The sequence below is a fragment of the Delphinapterus leucas genome, chromosome 10 (genome assembly GCF_059928025.1).
Source record: "Delphinapterus leucas isolate spDelLeu-1000000601 "Yukka" chromosome 10, BTC_Dleu_Yukka2, whole genome shotgun sequence".
Lineage (NCBI taxonomy): Eukaryota > Metazoa > Chordata > Mammalia > Artiodactyla > Monodontidae > Delphinapterus > Delphinapterus leucas.
The window spans coordinates 56,017,153-56,038,458 of record NC_143138.1 but is presented as its reverse complement, the minus strand read 5'-3'; the positions used below and the strand labels follow the sequence as shown (position 1 = coordinate 56,038,458).

General features: G+C 36.4%; 1 protein-coding gene across 7 annotated transcripts in view; it reads right to left on the bottom strand.

Moving 5' to 3' along the window:
• The window catches only part of LRRFIP2 (LRR binding FLII interacting protein 2), a 118,933-nt gene that overhangs the window by 28,347 nt on the left and 69,280 nt on the right, over positions 1–21,306 (bottom strand). For 4 of the 7 annotated variants that reach the window (XM_089919013.1, XM_089919019.1, XM_089919012.1 and 1 more), the window contains 4 exons: positions 20,631–20,675; positions 19,106–19,222; positions 16,262–16,333; positions 11,254–11,424 (listed from right to left, as the gene is read on the bottom strand). In XM_089919013.1, coding sequence (XP_089775139.1) covers positions 11,254–11,424; positions 16,262–16,333; positions 19,106–19,222; positions 20,631–20,675 — 405 coding nt within the window. The remainder of the gene's footprint in view (positions 1–11,253; positions 11,425–16,261; positions 16,334–19,105; positions 19,223–20,630; positions 20,676–21,306) is intronic. The other 3 variants (XM_089919014.1, XM_089919015.1, XM_089919018.1) reach the window with 1 other exon arrangement.

The window sequence follows — 21,306 nt, the reverse complement described above, 5'->3', positions numbered from 1 at the left end:
AAATCTTGGAAACAGAATGGAGAAAATACAACAAACGTTTCACAAGGACCTAGAAGAACTAAAGAGCAAACAAACAATGATGAACAACACAATAAGTGAAAATAAAAATTCTCTAGAAGGAATCAATCACAGAATAACCGAGGCACAAGAACAAATAAGTGACCTGGAAGATAAAACAGTGGAAATAACTACCGCAGAGTAGAATAAAGGAAAAAGAATGAAAAGAATTCAGACAGTCTCAGAGACCTCTGGGACAACATTAAATGCAACAACATTTGAATTATAGAGGTCCCAGAAGAAGAAGAGAAAAGGAAAGGGACTGAGAAAATATTTGAAGAGATTACAGTTGAAAATTTCCCTAACATGGGAAAGGAAATAGTCAAGTCCAGGAAGCACAGAGAGTCCCATACAGGATAAATCCAAGGAGAAACATGCCAAGACACATATTAATCAAACTATCAAAAATTAAATACAAAGAAAAAATATTAAAAGCAGTAAGGGAAAAGCAACAAATAACATACAAGGGAATCCCCATAAGGCTATCAGCTGATCTTTCAGCAGAAACTGCAAGACAGAAGGGAGTGGCAGGACATATTTAAAGTGATGAAAGGGAAAAAGCTACAACCAAGATTACTCTATCCAGCAAGAATCTCATTCAAATTTGACGGAAAATGAAAACCTTTATAGACAAGCAAAAGCTAAGAGAATTCAGCACCACCAAAACAGCTTATGACAAAAGCTAAAGGAACTTCTCTAGGCAGGAAACACAAGAGGAGTAAAAGACCTACAAAAACAAATCCAAAACAATTAAGAAAATGGTAATAGGAACATACATATCGATAACTACCTTAAATGTAAATGGATTAAATGCTCCAACCAAAAGACATAGACTGGCTGAATGGATATAAAAACAAGACCTGTATATATGCTGTCTACAAGAGACCCACTTCAGACCTAGGGACACATACAGACTGAAAGTGAGGGGATGGAAAAAGATATTCCATGCAAATGGAAATCAAAAGAAAGCTGGAGTAGCAATTCTCATATTAGACAAAATAGACTTTAAAATAGACTATTACAAGAGACAGAGAAGGACACTACATAATGATCAAGGGCTCAATCCAAGAAGAAGATACAATACTTGTAAATATTTACGCACCCAACATAGGAGCACCTCAATACATAAGGCAAATGCTAACAGCCATAAAAAGGGAAATCGAGAGTAACACAATCATAGTAGGGGACGTTAACACCCCACTTACACCACTGGACAGATCATCCGAAATGAAAATAAATAAGGAAACACAAGCTTTAAATGATACATTAAACAAGATGGACTTGATATTTATAGACATTCCATCCAAAAACAACAGAATACGCTTTCTTCTCAAGTGCTCATGGAACATTCTCCAGGATAGATCGTATCTTGGGTCATAAATCAAGCCTTGGTAAATTTAAGAAAACTGAAATCATATCAAGTATCTTTTCTGACCACAACGCTATGAGACTAGATATCAATTACAGAAAAAAAATCTGTAAAAAATACAAACACATGGAGGTTAAACAATACACTACTAAATAACCAAGAGACACTGAAGAAATGAAAGAGGAAATCAAAAAATACCTAGAGACAAATGACAATGAAAACATGATGACCCAAAACCTATGGGATGCAGCAAAAGCAGTTCTAACAGGGAAGTTTATAGCTATACAATCCTACCTCAAGAAACAAGAAACATCTCAAATAAACAACCTAACCTTACACCTAAAGCAATTAGAGAAAGAATAAAAAACAAAACCCAAAGTTAGCGGAAGGAAAGAAATCATAAAGATCAGAGCAGAAATAAATGAAATAGAAACAAAGAAAACAATAGCAAAGATCAATAAAACTAAAAGCTGGTTCTTTGAGAAGATAAACAAAATTGACAAACCATTAGCCAGACTCATCAAGAAAAAGAGGGAGAGGACTCAAATCCATAAAATTAGAAATGAAAAAGGAGAAGTTACGACACCGCAGAAATACAAAGCATCCTAAGAGACTACTACAAGCAACTCTATGCCAATAAAATGGACAACCTGGAAGAAATGGACAAATTCTTAGAAAGGTATAACCTTCCAAGACTGAACCAGGAAGAAATAGAAAATATGAACAGACCAATCACAAGTAATGAAATTGGAACTGTGATTAAAAATCTTCCAACAAACAAAAGCCCAGCACCAGATGGCTTCACAGGTGAATTCTATCAAACATTTAGAGAAGAGCTAACACCCATCCTTCTCAAACTCTTCCAAAAAATCGCGGAGGAAGGAACACTCCCTAACTCATTCTATGAGGCCACCATCACTGTGATACCAAAACCAGACAAAGATACTACAAAAAAAGAAAATTACAGACCAATATCACTGATGAATATAGATGCAAAAATCCTCAACAAAATACTAGCAAACAGAATCCAACAACACATTAAAAGGATCATACACCATGATCAAGTGGGATTTATCCCAGGGATGCGAGGATTCTTCAATATACGCAAATCAATCAATGTGATACACCATATTAACAAACTGAAGAATAAAAACCATATGACCATCTCAATAGATGCAGAAAAAGTTTTTCACAAAATTCAACACCGATTTATGATAAAAACTCTCCAGAAAGTGGGCATAGAGGGAACCTACCTCAACATAATAAAGGCCATATATGACAAACCCACAGCAAATATCATTCTCAATGGTGAAAAACTGAAAGCATTTCCTCTAAGATCAGGAACAAGACAAGGATGTCCACCCTCGCCATCATTATTCAACATAGTTTTGGAAGTCCTAGCCATGGCAATCAGAGAAGATAAAGAAATAAAAGGAATACAAATTGGAAAAGAAGAAGTAAAACTGTCACTGTTTGCAGATGACATGATACTATACATAGAGGATCCTAAAAATGCCACCAGAAAACTATTAGAGCTAATTAATGAATTGGGTAAAGTTGCAGGATACAAAATTAATGCACAGAAATCTCTTGCATTCCTATACACTAATGATGAAAAACCTGAAAGAGAAATTAAGGAAACACTCCCATTTACCACTGCAACAAAAAGAATAAAATACCTAGGAATAAACCTACCTAGGGAGACAAAAGACCTGTATGCAGAAAACTATAAGACACTGATGAAAGAAATTAAAGATGATACCAACAGATGGAAAGATATACCATGTTCTTGTACTGGAAGAATCAATATTGTGAAAATGACTATACTACACAAAGCAATCTAGAGATTCAATGCAATCCCTATCAAATTACCAATGGCAGTTTTTTACGGAACTAGAACAAAAAATCTTAAAATTTGTATGGAGACACAAAAGACCCCGAATAGCCAAAGTAGTCTTGAGGGAAAAAAACGGAGCTGGAGGAATCAGACCCCCTGACTTCAGACTATACTACGAATCTACAGTAATCAAGACAATAAGGTACTGGCACAAAAACAGAAATATAGATCAATGGAACAGGAGAGAAAGCCCAGAGATAAACCCACGCACCTATGGTTAACTAATCTATGACAAAGGAGTCAAGGATATACAATGGAGAAAAGACAGTGTCTTCAATTAGTGGTGCTGGGAAAACTGGACAGATACATGTGAAAGAATGAAATTAGAACACTCCCTAACACCATACACAAAAATAAACTCCAAATGGATTAGAGACCTAAATGTAAGACCAGACACTATAAAACTCTTAGAGGAAAACATAGGAAGAACACTCTTTGACATAAATCACAGCAAGATCTTTTTTGATCCACCTCCTAGAGTAATGGAAATAAAAACAAAAATAAACAAATGGGACCTAATGAAACTTCAAAGCTTTTGCACAGCAAAGGAAACCATAAACAAGACAAAAAGACAACCCTCAGAATGGTAGAAAATATTTGCAAATGAATCAACGGACAAAGGATTAATCTCCAAAATATATAAACAGCTCATGCGGCTCAATATTAAAAAAACAAACAACCCAATCCAAAATTGGGCAGGAGACCTAAATAGACATTTCTCCAAAGAAGACATACAGATGGCCAAGAGGCACATGAAAAGCTGCTCAACATCACTAATTATTAGAGAAATGCAAATCAAAACAACAATGAGGTATCACCTCACACCAGTTAGAATGGGCATCATCAGAAAATCTACAAACAACAAATGCTCGAGAGAGTGTGGAGAAAAGGGAACCCTCTTGCACTGTTGGTGGGAATGTAAACTGATATAGCCACTATGGAGAACAGTATGGAGGTTCCTTAAAAAACTAAAAATAGAATTACCATATGATCCAGCAATCCCACTACTGGGCATATACCCAGAGAAAACCGTAATTCAAAAAGACACATGCACCCCAATGTTCATTGAAGCACTATTTACAATAGCCAGGTCATGGAAGCAACGTAAATGCCCATCGACAGACGAATGGAAAATGACGTGGTACATATATACAATGGAATATTACTCAGCCACAAAAAGCAACGAAATTGGGTCATCTGTAGAGACGTGGATGGATCTAGAGACTGTCATATAGAGTGAAGTAAGTCAGAAAGAGAAAAACAAATATAGTATATTAACACATATATGTGGAACCTAGAAAAATGGTACAGATGAACCAGTTTGCAGGGCAGAAATTGACACAGATGTAGAGAAGAAACGTACGGGCACCAAGGGGGGAAAGCGGGGGGGTAGGGGTGGTGGTGTGCTGAATTGGGAGATTGGATTGACATGTATACACTGATGTGTATAAAAGTGATGACTAGTAAGAACCTGCTGCATAAAAAATAAATAAAATAAAATTCCAAAAAAAAAAAAACCAACTACAATGAGGTATCACCTCACACCAGTCAGAATGGCCATCATCAAAAAATCTACAAACAATAAATGCTGGAGAGGGTGTGGAGAAAAGGGAACCCTCTTGTACTGTTGGTGGGAATGTAAATTGATAAAGCCACTATGGAGAACAGTTAAAAAACTAAAAATAGAACTACTATACGACCCAGCAATCCCACTACTGGGCATATACCCTAAGAAAACCATAATTCAAAAAGAGTCATGTACCACAGTGCTCACTGCAGCTCTATTTACAATAGCCAGGACATGGAAGCAACCTAAGTGTCCATCGACAGAGGAATGGATAAAGATGTGGCACATATATACAATGGAATATTACTCAGCCACAAAAGGAAATGAAATTGAGTTATTTGTAGTGAGGTGCATAGACCTAGAGACTTTCATACAAAGTGAAGTCAGTCAGAAAGAGAAAAACAAATATTGTATGCTAACACATATATATGGAATCTAAAAAAAAAAAAAAAAATTGGTTCTGAAGAACCTAAGGGCAGGACAGGAATAAAGATGCAGACATAGAGCATGGACTTGAGGACACAGGGAGGGGAAGTGTAAGCTGGGACGAAGTGAGAGAGTGGCATGGACATCTATACACTACCAAATGTAAAAGAGATAGCTAGTGGGAAGCAGCCACATAGCACAGGGAGATCAGCTCAGTGCTTTGTGACCACCTATAGGGGTGGGATAGGAAGGGTGGGAGGGAGATGCAAGAGAGAGGGGATATGGGGATATATGTATACGTATAGCTGATTCACTTTGTTATCAAGCAGAAACTACCACACCATTGTAAAGCAATTATATTCCAATAAATATGTTAAAAAAATTTCCTTAAGGAAGGAAGAAATCGGGATGAAGAGAAAGAGACAAAAGACTGACTTCTTTGAATATATTTTCTTTATTGATTTGATTCAGATCTGTGTAAATAATTCACAAAATTGTAAAACAAAAGTAAATTCAAAAGCAATTCATTGTGGAAGCAACCCAAGTTTCCATCAACAGATGAATGGATAAACAAAATGTGGTACATAAATACAGTGGAATAGTATTCAGGAAGGAAATTCTGACACATGCTACGACATGAATGAATGCTGAGGACATTATGGTAAGTTACATAAACCAGTAACAAAAAGCCAAATATTATATGATTCTGCTTATATTAGGTACCTAGAAGAGTCAAACTCACAGAGCCAGAGAGTAGAATGGTGGTTGTGAGGAGCTGGAGGAGGAGGAATGGGGAGGTGTGTAATGGGGACAGAGTTTCAGTTTTGCAAGATGAAAAGTTCTGGAGATCTCTTAGACAACGATGTGAATAAACATTACTGAAATGTGCACTTTAAAATGGTTAAGGTGGTAGATTTTGTTATATGCTTTTACCAGAATTAAAAGTAATTTCATAATAAAAATTTAAAAAGGAATTCCTAAGTATTGAAAATAAAATGTAGTGAACCTAGTTATATACGTCCAGTTAGTAGTATAAGCACAGAGAAACTATTTCAAGTAACTTTTAAAAACAATGGTTGTACTATACATAACCTAGAAGCAAAATAACAACCAAACAGAAAAAAAACAGAAAAACTTTTAACTATTTTCAGTAATTATACTGTTGGTGGTAATGTTGGTATTGCTATTCTAGGTATTGTGGGATAAAGCAATGAAAATAGACTATAACATAATTACTAGCGTCCCTAGTGACTCTGAGACCTGGGAGTGGTAGTGTGGGAAGAAGGAGATACACATATATAAGAGAAAGGAGGTCAAGTAAAAGCCCTACATCCTGAATATAAACTAGAGCTATAAGCATAACATATTTTGACTTTAAAAACAAAAAAAATACCCCATATACATATTTCCCTGATATAACCACTAAAAAGGTCTATAAACAGTTACCATCTTGGTGGCAAGTGCACCCCTAGCACCCACACTGCTCCACTAAAAGGGAACCAGGGGTCCTTGTACTAACAGCTGATTTCAGGTCTGGAGCAGGAAATGTACCAGACGAGTCCAGAACACTTTCTTGTGCTAGACAGCAAAGAAGCTATCACAACCAATTAGACTCAGATCAAAATTACTTGGGAATCAACCTGAAGATGTTCACATTAGTTAAAGGTGGGACAACCTGAAAATCAATAAGAATAAAAGCTACAATGGATTGAAATCATCAAATGCTTGAATTCTTGCCTTCATAATGATTTTTAAAAAAATAATTGGGCACTATGAGAAGATGCCAAACAACCAATTCCTTATTTTGAAAACTTGTAAACAAAGGAAAAGAATCAAGTTTTAATCTTGCCTTTCCTATGTAAACTGTCTCATTGAGTAATAAGAGATGAGGGGAAATTTCTCTTTAAAGATGGACTTACACTAATAAATAAAGCATAGGAAAGTGAAAAGACAACCCATGGAATGGTAGAAAATATTTGCCAACCATGTATCTGATAAGGAACTTGTATCTAGAATATACAAACTCTAACAATGCAGTAACACAAAGATAATACAATTTAAAAATGCACAAAGGATCTGAATAGACATTTCTCCAAATAAGATGTACAAAGAATCAGTAAGCATATCAAAATATACTTGAAATCATTAGTCATCAGGGAGATGCAAAGCAAAACCACACCTGCTAGAATGGCTAGGAAAAAACTCAGATAAAAACAAGTGTTGGTGAGGATGTGGAGAAATCAGAACCTGCTTACACTTGCATACACTTGCTGGAGGGAATGGTGCAGCCGCTTTGGAAAAGGGTCTGGTTATTCCTCAAATGGTTAAACATAGAGTTGTCATATGACCCAGCAATTCCACTCCTAGGTGTATATTTAAAAGAAAGAAAGACTTATATCCACACAAGAACTTGTACACAAATGTTTACAGCAGCACTATTCATCATAGACAAAAAGTGAAAAAACACCAGATGTCCATCAACACATGAATGGATAAACAAAATGTGGTATACCTATACAATGGACTATTATTAGGTCATAAATAGGAATGAAGTACTGATGCATGCATCACACAGGTGAACTTGAAAATATTAACCAAAGTGAAAGAAGCCAATTATAAAAGACTACAAATTATATGATTCCGTTAATATGAAAGTCTAGAAAAGGGAAACCTATAGAGACAGAAAGTAGAATAGTGGTTACTCAGGGCTGAGCGGAGTGAGAGACAGCTAAAGGGTACAGGATTGCTTTCTGATGTGATGAAATATTCTAAAATTGTGGTGACGGTTGAATTTGTCTGTGAAGATACCAAAGCGCCACTGAATTGTACACTTAAGATGGATGAAGTGTATGGTATGTGAATTATATCTCAATAAAGCTGTTTTAAAACAATAAAAGAAAATGAAAGAAAACAGTAATGATAAAATTAGAATATCTCATTTTGCAACCCCTAATCAACTAATGGATATAAGTATCCAGCTACAGCATCACAGAGAGAGGAGCCATACATCTGGGCCTCCTGAAGGGTTTAGTCTACTTCTCTATGAAGTAGACTAAACCTGTATTTGATTAAACCTCTAAACCTAACTATTTACAGGAAATACAGAGGAAAAAGGAGCATGGTAAAGAACGACAGTAATGAAACAGCAAAATCCCCAAGACTGTCAGAAACTGTTAACAGAAAAGCAATCCAGTTTCTTCAACACATAAATTGCAAGGGAAAAAAAGAGATAATAGGAAACCTATAAATAAAAACAGACTTATAAGACATGACAACTAATTCCAATGTGTGGAACTTATCTAGATCCTGATTGTTTTTTAAGTGCGAAAAAGAACAATCATTTATGACATTTGAGACAACTGAAATTTTAACAATGACAGGATATGTAATATGAAAGAATTATTATTAATTTTTCAGATGTGAAATGGTCTTGTGATTATATTTTAAAAAAAGAGTCCATATCATTTAAATTCATATTAAAATATGGGGTATTTAGGACTTGCTTCAAATAATGTGAGTGGGGGAAGTAGACAGGCAAAATTGGCCATACACTGATGGTTTGTTAGGGGTAGGTAATGGGTTCAGGAGAGTTTGTTATACTCTTCTTTTTTTTTTTTGTATGTTTAAAATCTGCCATAAAAGATTTTATTAAATCTCAGATAAGCTTAAAAAAAAAAAAAGAGGAAAAAAATTCCCTACTATAATGAATAGCTATTAAGAAAAGAATAATACACCTAATAATTCCTAATTAGGTATAAAGAATAATACACCTAATAATTCCTAATAATTAGGAATTAGACATTCCTAATCAGGCATTCTGTCCCTGAAGTAGGTATAGAGACAATATTTAAGATGCAGTTACCGTAATTCCAGCAGGAAACACTAAAGACATTTTGAAAAATGGTATGAATATCATTCTCTACCCTCACCATCTGCTGCTATAATGAAACATACCAGAGTGCCTGACCTCTTTGTATGTCTCTGAACAGGAACATCTACTGCACGAGGCAATATCTGTTTAGAAGAAGAGAGCTCAGGGTGAAGGTACAGCAGAGAGAGACACGACCACAAAGTCTTCTGCATCGCAGTACCTGAAGCAGATCCCCAGGGTATTAAAAAAAGCATACAGATTTTTCAAATTCAAGAAGCACATGATTTAAAAACAAAAACAAACTGAAAAGCCACAACTCTCTGTATACTAAGACATCTCTGCATGTTAGAAAATTATAGGAGGGAAAAATGAAGTTGGTTAAAATAGCTTATCATAGGGACTTTTTTTTATTTTTAAAATGCTCAAGGACATTTGAGAAGATGGAAAGATAAGAACTCGTTTTAGGACTGATCATTAAATACTTAGCATGAGATTTTCTTCTAATCTGTTAGAAGCAAAGAGCCAGAAATAGCTAAGAAAAATGTGTGGGAAGGCAGAAAAGGAGTCCAAGGACTAAGAAAAGTATGACAGCTCAGACACTCCACAACTGGCCTATGAGATACAGGAAGAATCAAAGAGGAAACATCTATTGTCACCAAATCTTCAATGAGCCACTGTCATCATTATGAAAATACCCAGAGGCCTCTTTGTCACTTTATCTAGACACAAGTTTTCTTACTTTAACACTTTTGTTAATAGACACTTATTTTTTTCCGAGGAGTTTTAGATTTACGGCAAAATGGAGCAGAAAGTAGTGTTTCCATATACTCCCACTCCTCTCCCCGCCCCTCAGTAACAGCCTTCCCCCACTATTAACATCCCAAACCAGAGTGGTACATTTGTTACAATCAATGAACCTACATTGACACATCATTGTCACCTAAAGCCCACCGTTTACATTAGGGTTCACTCTCAGTGCTGTACATTCTATGAGTTTTGATAAATGTATAATGTATCTACCATTATACTATGATACAGAATAGTACTGCTGCCCTAAAAATCTCCTGCACTCTGCCTCTTCATCCCTCCTTTCCCCAAACCCACTACAAATACTTCCTAATACTTTAAAAGTGACCAAAACAGGCTGGAATGAGCATTTTTGGTCCTCAAGGAAAGAAATTCCTAGAGTCTACAGTAATAATGCTGGTCCCTTAGAGGTTATATTAACAGCTTTTCTCCCTTTATTATGTACAGATACAGATTGTTGTTGTTTCTAACAATTCACCAAAGCTTATTTCCTAAATTATTATTATTATTTTTAAAACTTTTGCAATGTACTGGCAACGCAGCATTTCTTGACAGTAATATCCACTTGTCCTCTGCTTGGACTGACTAAAACGCTTTTAAAAATCCAGTAAGCTTTTAAGAGAACCCAACTTGTTTTCTGCAGTTGTCAAAAGGCAAATCCAGGCCTTGGGCAGTGGCTTTTATTTTCCATCTGCACATTTTAACAATATAGCTTACAAACCTCTAAAGAAAACATCTGTTGATTTTTGACCCACATCTCCACACTGCAGTTTTTAAATAACTGGTTAAAGACGTCTCTCCAACCATTTAGAAAACAGGTTCTCTTGAAAAATGAGAGAAGAAAAGAAAAGAGAAGAGAAGAAAAGAGAAGAAAAGAATAAAATGAACCACCTCACTGAAAGCCTCTGGAGCTTTGGGGAGTTCCAGCCAGTTATAGCAGGAAGAAGTAATTCACTGTAATTGTCCCAATTAAGAGATAGAAAACAAAGATAAAATTTGAGCTGTATTCTATTTTCAGAAACTAAAGGAGGTCATAAGCTTCCCCTTATGAAAATAAGTTAAATCTTATAAAAATTAAGAAAGGAAAATATTTCAGGACCTGCAATCTTAGGTTCTGTCAATTTCCTTGCACCAATCAGTTGTGATGGAAATATCATTCCCAGGGATGCTGTGCTCTTCCATCAAACCCAGTACTTCTTAAATGGCAGGTTTTAATTTTCTGACCCCAGAGAAAGGCATGATATAAGATGAGCAATTACCTTTGATTTTTCTTCATTTTCTCTATAAAATTCTGCCATCTGTTCCTCCTGCTCTTCAATAACATCCTTGAGGGTATCTACTTGGTATATCAAATTGTTCTTCTCATTGTCTAACTGTGCATTGGAAACCATGGCTTTCTTGTATTTTTCTTCCACTTCAGACAAAGACTCCTAAATGAAAGTCAAAGTCATCAGCCTAATATCTAAAATATGTTCATTGCCTATATGCCATATAACAGGAAACTACAGCACTGGCACAAACACATGAAGATGTATTTTTGCAAAATAAAAGCAGTTTGGGGAACCCTTTGTTTAGTAACATGCACATAAAACAGGAGGATGACAATAAGCCAAGAACGCATCATTATAAGCACTTTATGGGCTCTCTGCTATCCAAAACAAATTCAAGCAGCAGTGCAGCCTCTGAAAGACGAAAAGGTGTGCAGACAACATGTAAGAGTCATAGTGTAAAAATCATAAAATACAGAATCATTAATGGTTTCAGAAATGTTACTCCTGTAGTTTTTAACAACAGCTATTTGCAACAGAATACAGATACAACAGAAGACAGCCTCTCTTTACTCAAGTAAATTTCATACTTATTTGAATTGCACCACTTCCTGGACCTGTGTTTTCAGTACTTTCTTGGTCTGCATAACATTAATGTAAATGTATAAACATTTTGTCTAGCAACTTCAAATATTAGCCATTTTTAAATAAGTAAGCAATATAAAAACTATTAAGAAAAAAGAGCTACCACTCAATGCCTAAATTTTTATATACTTCAAAGTTTTCTGCCTAAAGTAGCTTACAGCCTGTTTCTTAATAACTACATCTATTTTGGTAGATTACTACTACCTAGCAGTATTTTTAAAACTAAAAAGAAAAACATTTCACATAGAAAAAGTCATCACTTCTGGAAGTAAATTTTTATTTTATTTAAAAAAAATTTTTGGCCATGCGGCATGCAGGATCTCAGTTCCCCCAACCCACACCCCTGCAGTGGAAGTGCAGTCTTAACCACTGGACCACCAGGGAAATCCCTGGAAATAAAATTTTAAAATATTAATGCAAATGTTTAACAAAAGATCAGTGATATAGAACTGAGAGTCCAGAATCCTTACATTTATGATCAACTGATATTTGACAAGGGTGCCCAGACAACTCAGTGGGGAAAGAGTAGTTTTTTCAATAAATGGTGTTGGGACAACTGAGATCCACATGCAAGCGAATAAAGTTGGACTCCTACTTCACACCAAACACAAAAATTAACTCAAAATGGATCAGAGACCTAAATTAAAAGCTAAAACTATAAAATGCTTCCCAGAAAACACCGAGTAAATCTTCATGACTTTGGAGTGGGCAATGGTTTCTCAGATATGATACCAAACTATCAATGAAAGAAAAAGTAGACTTTATCAAAATCAAAAACTTTTATGCTACAAACAATACCACCAAGAAAGTAAAAAGACAACCCACAAAATGGGAGAAAATATTCGTAAATCTTATATCTGATAAGGAACTTGTATCCAGAATATATAAAGAACACTTAGAAATCAATAATTAAAAGACACATCATTCGATTTTAAAATGGGTAAGGATATGACCAGATATTCCTCCAAAGATGGTGTACAAATGGACAATAAGAATACAAAAACTTTCTTAATATAATTAGTGATTAGGGAAATGCACATCAAAACCATAATGAGATACTACTTCAGATCTACTAGGATGGTTATTATCTATCAAAAAATGAGAAACAAGATAAGTGTTGGTGGGGATATGAAAAAACTAGACTCCTCATACATTGCTGGGAAGAAGGTAAAATACTGCAGCTACTTTGGAAAACAGGTTGGCAGTACTTCAAAATGTTAAACATAGAGTTACCATATGACCCAACAATTCTATTGCTAGGTAATCTACCCAAGAGAAATGAAAAGATATGTCTATACAAAAAGCTGTACACAAATGTTTACAGCAGCATTATTCATAATAGCCCCAAACTGGAAACAATCCAAATGCCTATCAACTCACAAATGGATAAACAAAATGTAGTAAATCCATATAGTGGAATACTACTCATTTTATACACACACACACGTACGTGTGTGTGTATATATATGTACATATATGTATACACACATATGTATACATATGTGTGTATACGTGTATATACACACACACACACACACACTGATGTGTTTTATAACACGGATGAATCTTGAAAACATTATGTAAAGTAAAAAGCCAATCACGGGCTTCCCTGGTGGCACAGTGGTTGAGAGTCCACCTGCCGATACAGAGGACACGGGTTCGTGTCCTGGTCTGGGAAGATCCCACATGCCGCAGAGCGGCTGGGCCCATGGCCTGTGCTGCTCCACAACGGGAGAGGCCACAACAGTGAGAGGCCCGCGTACAGCAAAAAAAAAAAAAAAAAAAAAGCCAATCACGAAAGACAACATAGACTAGTGGTTACCCAGGGCTAGGTGCAGGAGTGGGAGTGATTAGTATGGGGTTTCTTCTTGGGGTAGTGAAAATGTTCTAAAATTGGTGATGGTTGCACAATTCTGTGACTATGCAAAAAAACCCCACTGAATTGTACTAAATTTAAATGGGTAAATTTTATGGTATGTGATTTATATCTCAATAAAGATACACACAAACACATATGCATACACTTAATAATTCTTCACAACCCAGGACTGTATTAACAGGTAAGATTTATATTATGATTGAGAACAAATGTACCCAAAATAAAGAATATAAGCCCAGTTAACTGTATAATGGTTCAAATATAGTAGGTATCTTAACACAATGCAGAATTCAGAATGATTCTCATCCATCTCAGAGACTAATAGCAAAAAAAAAAGTCCTCCTCACAACTCAGTCCCATACAAAATGGGGCATGACTGCACGAACACCAGAATCTGAGACAGTTCAGGCAGTAGCTGCAAGGACACAATATATAACATAATAAAACTGACATAAAATGTATGGAGTGTACCTTTTCCTTTAAACAAAAGACCACAGAAGACTATTTTAAACTTAAGTGTCAAGGCAGTTTGTTGTTGTTGTTTTGGCCACACGGCTTGCAGGGTCTTAGCTCCCCAACCAGGGACTGAACCCTCAGCAGTGAAAGATCGGAGTCCTACCACTGGACCGCCAGCGAATTCCCTCAAGGTAGTTTTAATGATTTTAATCTAGCTCACACAGTGATACCCATAAGGAATGAGTTTTACTTAAACGTGTCTAAGGCAGCGATGTTCAGTGTAGGTGCTGGACTAGAAGCAACAGCATTATCTGGGACCTGGTTAAAAACACAAATTTTCAACCACTCCGTCCTAGACCTACTGAATGAGAAAATCTGGGAGTAGAGTCCAGCAATCTGTGATAACAAGACCCAGGTGACTGTGGAGGGAGGGTAGAGGGGGGAAAAAGCACCTCAAAGGCAGACATACTTAAGAATAATGTCATAAGTAATGACTGAGCATCCTTTTTTTAAAAGAATATAGATATATCACACCACCATGCTTTGACCACCAACCAGATAATTTTTTAAAAGATTTTTTTCCATTTAAAAGAGTCATTTCAAGGATAAACATAATTTGAAGTCAAGTTCAATTATACACTAACCATGAATTAAGAAAAGGGGACTTATCTGTTCAGAGTCTCAAATAAGGTTAATCTGTTTTTTGTATCTTTCAAAAAATGAAATGGTAGATCTAAAAGGTAAGGGGAAAATGTTTAAGATAAAATAAAAAACGAGTAAGAATGTCTTTGAATCACTTGCTTTCCTGATACATTATGTTACGTACGAGACTTTAAAATGAATGTATTTATTGAATGTACTGGATTTGTTCCATTGATCTAAGATATTTCCAAGTCATATCTCTAAAACCTTAAAAGGGGGATTAAATCCTGAAGATGAGAGCAGTAAGACTAACTGAGCACATCAGCTCACTAACTCTGGGATCTTCCTGATGTTTACCGACAACCACACACTGTTGTCAGCAGTGTCCAGGCTTCCCGGGGGCGCTCTCCATAGGCCTTCCCACCCTTTCTGGACCATAATCCCCTGCATGAAGTTTCTGGCTGGTAGCTGGGCTAAGTCCAATCATGCTTGGCGGCTGAGCAAAGCCTTGACCATTAGGTCTACACTCTGTCCTTTGAGCATATCCTGAGTCACCTTTCTGAATGCCCTGCTTACGCATTTTTAGAGGCCTGGTGTGTATTTCTATTTCAAATAGGGACCTACATGTATTCAGAGAAACTTAGAGTAATTCATAATACTAGGTTTGAACTTCATAAGAAAACATAGGGAAGAGCATGAAAATCAAGTGCCATTTACAACTAAAATGTCTGCCTCACATGGACACTTCTACTGAAAACTGGTAGCCATCCTTGACTGGAAGAAATAAGGCCCATTTAAATTTACCTCCAAATGCTTTAAGGCACCGAATCTGTGTAACCCTTTTTGATCTATGTGAAAAACAATCAAAAGAAAAAGAAAACACAGTGCTCATGCTTCAGGGTCCTTCCTCCAGAAGGAATATTTATAGTAATGCTCTTTCTCTTAGATGCTTCTTCCTTCTACTCCTAATACTGACTGAATTTGGTGACAGAAACAGGCAATGCTCTTTCATTTAGCTTGGAAGAATTTTAAGGTCTAATTCTCAATAAAAAATATTCTTAGAACACTTTTTAGGGTTTTGCCCAACTCAATTTTGTAAGGCTAAGACACAAGGGATACGTAAGTATTTTATAAGGTTTAAAAACTGTAAGGCATAATATCTTTTCCTGAATATTCCAAAAACTACAGTACACATTTAAACATAAGCAGAGATTGGAAGTTCGCCTTTCCTATGCATTGCAGGTTAAGCACATGCTTGAAAGACAAACACTGTTAGTAAAGCTATGTGCAGTGGGGTTAATAGAATTTGTGAAACCACCATTACCAACACTTCTGCGTACAGAGAACATGCTTGGGCTGCAAAATGGGCCCTGATACCTTTAGTTCCTTAAGCCCCTGCATGTATCTCCCTTCTACATCCTGTATCTGGTCCTTAAGGTCATAGATATCCTGCAGGACATAGGAATGAACCATTGCATAAAACCACACACAAAGTCTCAAAGGATTCAGATGAAAATGTGAATTACTTTTGCATATTCCAGACTAAAAGCAGAGAAACTGAGGTACACAAACGTAACTGCCACTGCAAACTGCTAAAAGGGGCAAACAGGCAAGTGATGGTGGGGCTGGGGAAGGCCTGGAGTAATCATTCTAACATATCAAATACTTCCTTGACATTAACTCCTGTGGAAAAAACATTAGCAAATGGGGCTGGGGCTGTGTACAAAAGCTATATAACATTTTTTAACATACAATTTAAAAAACTGTATCAATCATTCAAATAATTTTTAGCATAACACTCCACCGATAACTAGTAAAATATGCAGTAAATTAATTATAAGCTGAATTTGAGTCATGCAGAAGTTTTAAAAAATGTAAAACTAGATATGAACAAAGTTGTCTTTCAATGACTTGGTTACTGACCACAATTAATTTGGGGGAAAGATAGGTAAAGGGAGGGGTATTAAACAAATATTTTAAACACAGTGTCAAATGAGAGAGTCTATCCTGAGGACATCATTTAAATGATGAGAAAAGCCTTTGCTCCAAATGTTACCATAATCCTTATTAAAAAAGTGAAGCAGGCCAAATTTTAAATGGAAAATATTGTTTCCCTTGTACCCGACCTTGCTACATGAGGTCTATTCTGGATGGTTGATTTAGGGGGGAAATAATTCTACAGGGCCCTGAACATAACTGTACAATTACAGGCAGGATCAATTATCAAAGGCCCATCACACAGAGTTTCTATATTATATATCTCCCCTGCCCGCTTCATTCCCTCCTTGGTAGGTTTGTCTTTTATTCATTGGTTCATTCGACAGACATTTATCAAGTGCCTATTAGGAGCCAAATGCTAGGATACAAAAATCTCATTTCCTTCAAGGAGGTTGTTCTCTCAAAGAAGAAATACAAGTAAACAGCGAGCACAAGCTCAGTCTGAGGCTGGAATGCCCATCCTTTTGTCCCACTAGAAAATAGCACCTAAAGGCAAGAGTTAAGCTTATTCAACGTTGCACCCTTGTGCTTATGCCTGGTACTTAGGAAGAGTTCAATAACACTGACCCCTTCAAAGTCAGAGCCAGGCTGACCTGGGCCTCCTTCTGCAGTGCCGCTGCCGCTGTTCCAATCCTCACCCTCTCCTAACCTTCAGCCCACTTTTATGAGCTGCCCATTTCACAAGCCAGACTCCTGCTCCTACCCCGCCCACAATCTTACTCAGTCCCCACCGGTCCCTCCCTCCTCCTCTACTGTGTCAGTGGGAAGGGGCGGCCACCTTCCATCCATCTGATCCCTGGACATTCCTCTCACCCACTCAGGCACTTTCTCAGTCAGCTACCCCTTCTCCTTCCTTAACCTTCATAGTCTCTCTCTACTGGCTCAATCCAACCAATGAAAACAACAACTAATGCTGCCTTTAAAAGAACACAAAAACCTCTTAACTTCCTCTCTCTCTGTACTGACCAAACAACTTCCATTCTCCAATACTCTCTTCAGAGCAAGTTGCCTACATTTTCTCCCATCACAGTTTTGACTTGCTCATCTCATCCCCATTGTTCAACCACAGGGTAACTCTTCTCCTTGCCTCCAATGCTTCTTCCAGTCTGTGGTCAATCTTTAGGAATGCAAATCAGATAGTACCGCTCTGCTATTTAATATCCCCTAGTTGTCAGGGTAAACCTGAATTCCTGCCACACAAGGTGCTTTGTGATATGGCCCATCACTACTTCTCCAGCCTTCTCTCTCACCCACTACGAATCCTTACTTCTCATCCTACCCTCTGGCAACTTTGCTATACAGATAATCTTGTGGGTCTCTGAATTTAACTATCTGAGAAAGCCTTCACCCTTCAGCTTCTTTGCCTGGTTAATTTTTATTCTTCCTTCACCCCTTGTCTCCTCCGAAAAGCCTTTTTCTAAATCTCTTCTTCTAGTCTAATTTAGATGATGCTTCTCTGAATTCCCTTAACAGCCCTGTTCTTGCTACTACCATGGCATCACACCACCTGGTTTTACTGGTTTATATCCATTTGTCTTCCCTATGAAACAGCAAACTCTTTAAGTCCAAAGTGTGCTTTACTGCCTGACTCTGTGGGGCCAAGGGCTCAACAACGTTGAACGAATGAATAAATGCAATTTTTATTACTGCCCTTCCCTCGTTCCTCAAAAAGAGCATGTTCAGCAAATAGACATTCAGATACATTTTGAAAGGGTTATTAATAAGAATGGAGACTCAACTAATGGGTTAAATGAGCTTACATTACTCAGGTACTTCTGTCATCCCAAATATTATTATACTTGTCTTATCATGACACACTGAGAGATAACTGTATTCAGGCAGCCAAATAACACCATAACGGCTCAAAAGACTAATAATTCCCCAAATCTGGCTCCTTGTACATCCACATATTTTCCATTTAAAATATGGCCAATTATTTGAGAGAATTACTTTTATATACATTAGAAAGACTTTTTGGCATTTGTAAATTAGCAGAACTCATTCCAATATCATCAAATGTTCAGGAAAGAGAATGGAAGAATTCACTGATCTCCTTCCCTTCAGACCCTAGTCACATTCTTGAACTGCACTAACAATTTTTTTTAAAGAACTCATACCATACTTTTTTCTTCCTACCAAGACACATTAAATGTTAAATAGTTCCACTAGACTACAAAGAAGCCAAAAAACTTTATAAAAAGCAAACCAAAAATCGCGGTTTACCCGCAATTCACTTAATGAGGTGTCTGGATCTATTAAGCTGCTGGTGTCCCCGCTTCCTCGTCTGGATGAGTTTCCACTTAGAGGGGTTGTTGCTGAGGCAGAATTTCGAGATGAAGGCTAGAGAAAAAGAAATACGGCACTTTTAAGTCTTGTTTCTTTAAAAATATATTTGCTGTGGAAACTAAAAGTGGGCCAGGGTGGTGGGGAGAGATCTAACACAGTGTGGACAAGAAGTTACCGAATGCAATCCACAGGCAATTTAGATTGGCTCTGGGGAGAGGGTACCCAGAGATGGGCCCAGGCATACTAAGCACATGTGTTCGCTGGCTTTACTGGAATCTAGAATTCATAATAACTAAGAAGGAAATGGTTCGTGTGAGAGTTGTCTGTTTTCTAAGTTTATCTTTGCTGTATTGTAAACAGCACTGGGGTGAGTACATCTGCTTGATTTTAAACAGTTTTAGAATGTTATACTTGGTATGCTAATTAGCAGTCCTCCTATTTAGTTCCTGAAGCTGCTTCTTTAGAATCTTTTCTTTTCCTAATATTTTGCTGATAAAGTTGGAGATACTATTTGCAGCTGACAGCAACAATACCGTGTATCACTATGAATTTAGACTGCTCTTCCCACAATGAGTTTAAATGCGATATCATGCTACTGAATTAATAAATGGCAGGGATTTGTGCTATTCAATACAGCAGCCAACTAGCCACATGCAGTGATTGAGCACTTGGAATGTGGTTAGTCCAAATTGAGAATTTTTTTTTTAGGTGTAAAATACACACCAGATTTCGAAGGCTTAGTGTAGAAAAAAGAATGTAAAATATTTCATTAATAAGTTTTCATATTGATTATGTTTAAATATTTTGGACATTTGGGTTAAATAAAATATATTATTTGTATTAATTTTATCTGTTTCTTTTTACTATTTTAGTGTGGCTGCTAGAAAATTTAAACTTACATATGTGGTTTACATTTGTGGCTTGCACTGTATTTCTGCTGGATAGAACTGGTACACCTTTTGGGGGCATAGCACAAAATTAATCCTGATAATTTCCCTAAGATGACTTTCTAAAAATATTTCTAGAAGAAAGTTAGAGATTTTTTAAACACAAAGCAACTCCTAGAAAGGAGTTATTTTATTGTACTTCGAAGAATAATTTATCTATAATAGGAAAAAACCAAAACCCTCAGAGTTTGTCACCACCATTCCTAAAGACACTTCTTCATTTTCAGTGTTTAATGGCTTCTTCTAAGGATTAAATTCTAGAGGAATGAAAATCAAAAGAGCAGCCAAAAGTTTAAGAGGTGACATTCAAGGAAATAAAATGCAGTGTCTTTTCTCTTCCCAGGGCTTCACATGATTCAACCACAGAGGAATCTGGGGGTCAAGGACAGGAAGTGGATGAAGAGAGGAAGAGTAGCTCCATCAGTTAAACTGTTGTAAAATCAAGAATAAAATAGTAGTAGACAGTAAGTTATTGACCTTGAGAACTTAATTTCCTTAGGAATTTAGATACTCACCCTTGTGTAATTTTCAGCATATTGTTTGTCAGATTTTTCATCCAACTAGAAAAGAACAGAGATAAAAATCAGAAAAGATGCTTAGCATTTTGATTTTTTTATGGGGAAAAAAAAGAAGTGACCTCATTTGAGTTCTCCAAGTTCAATCGATACTTGGAACCTAAAAGCAAACATACTAAAACTGAAATAAAAGTTGGGACACATAAAACAAGATGTTAAGAACTTTAATTCTTATCTAAGGAAGACATGGAGTAAGCAAGCTGTCCTTATGAAAAAATTTAGAACGTTTACACAGATTTTCTTTTCATGGTATTTGAAACATATTAAAGAAAACTATATATTAAACTTAAATTTTATCATTGTAAAAGTTAACACGCACACACACAAAAGTGTATACATCAAAAAGAAAATTCTGATAAAACCAAAAGCCAAAAAACTTTATTATCTTAGCATTACTGACACAGGACACACAGATTAAGACTAGCATACTTAGACAAAAACGTTCAGGTTGGGCTAGAGCATGTAAAATATATCATCAAAAAAATTTCCCCACAGCGCTAAGGAAATTGGTTGCCTGGTTTTTGTTTTTGCTTTTTAAGTAATACACGCTCACGTATCCAAAAAAAGAGAAAAAAACAGCACAAAGGGTATGCAAAGTAAGCCTCTCTCTAGAGGT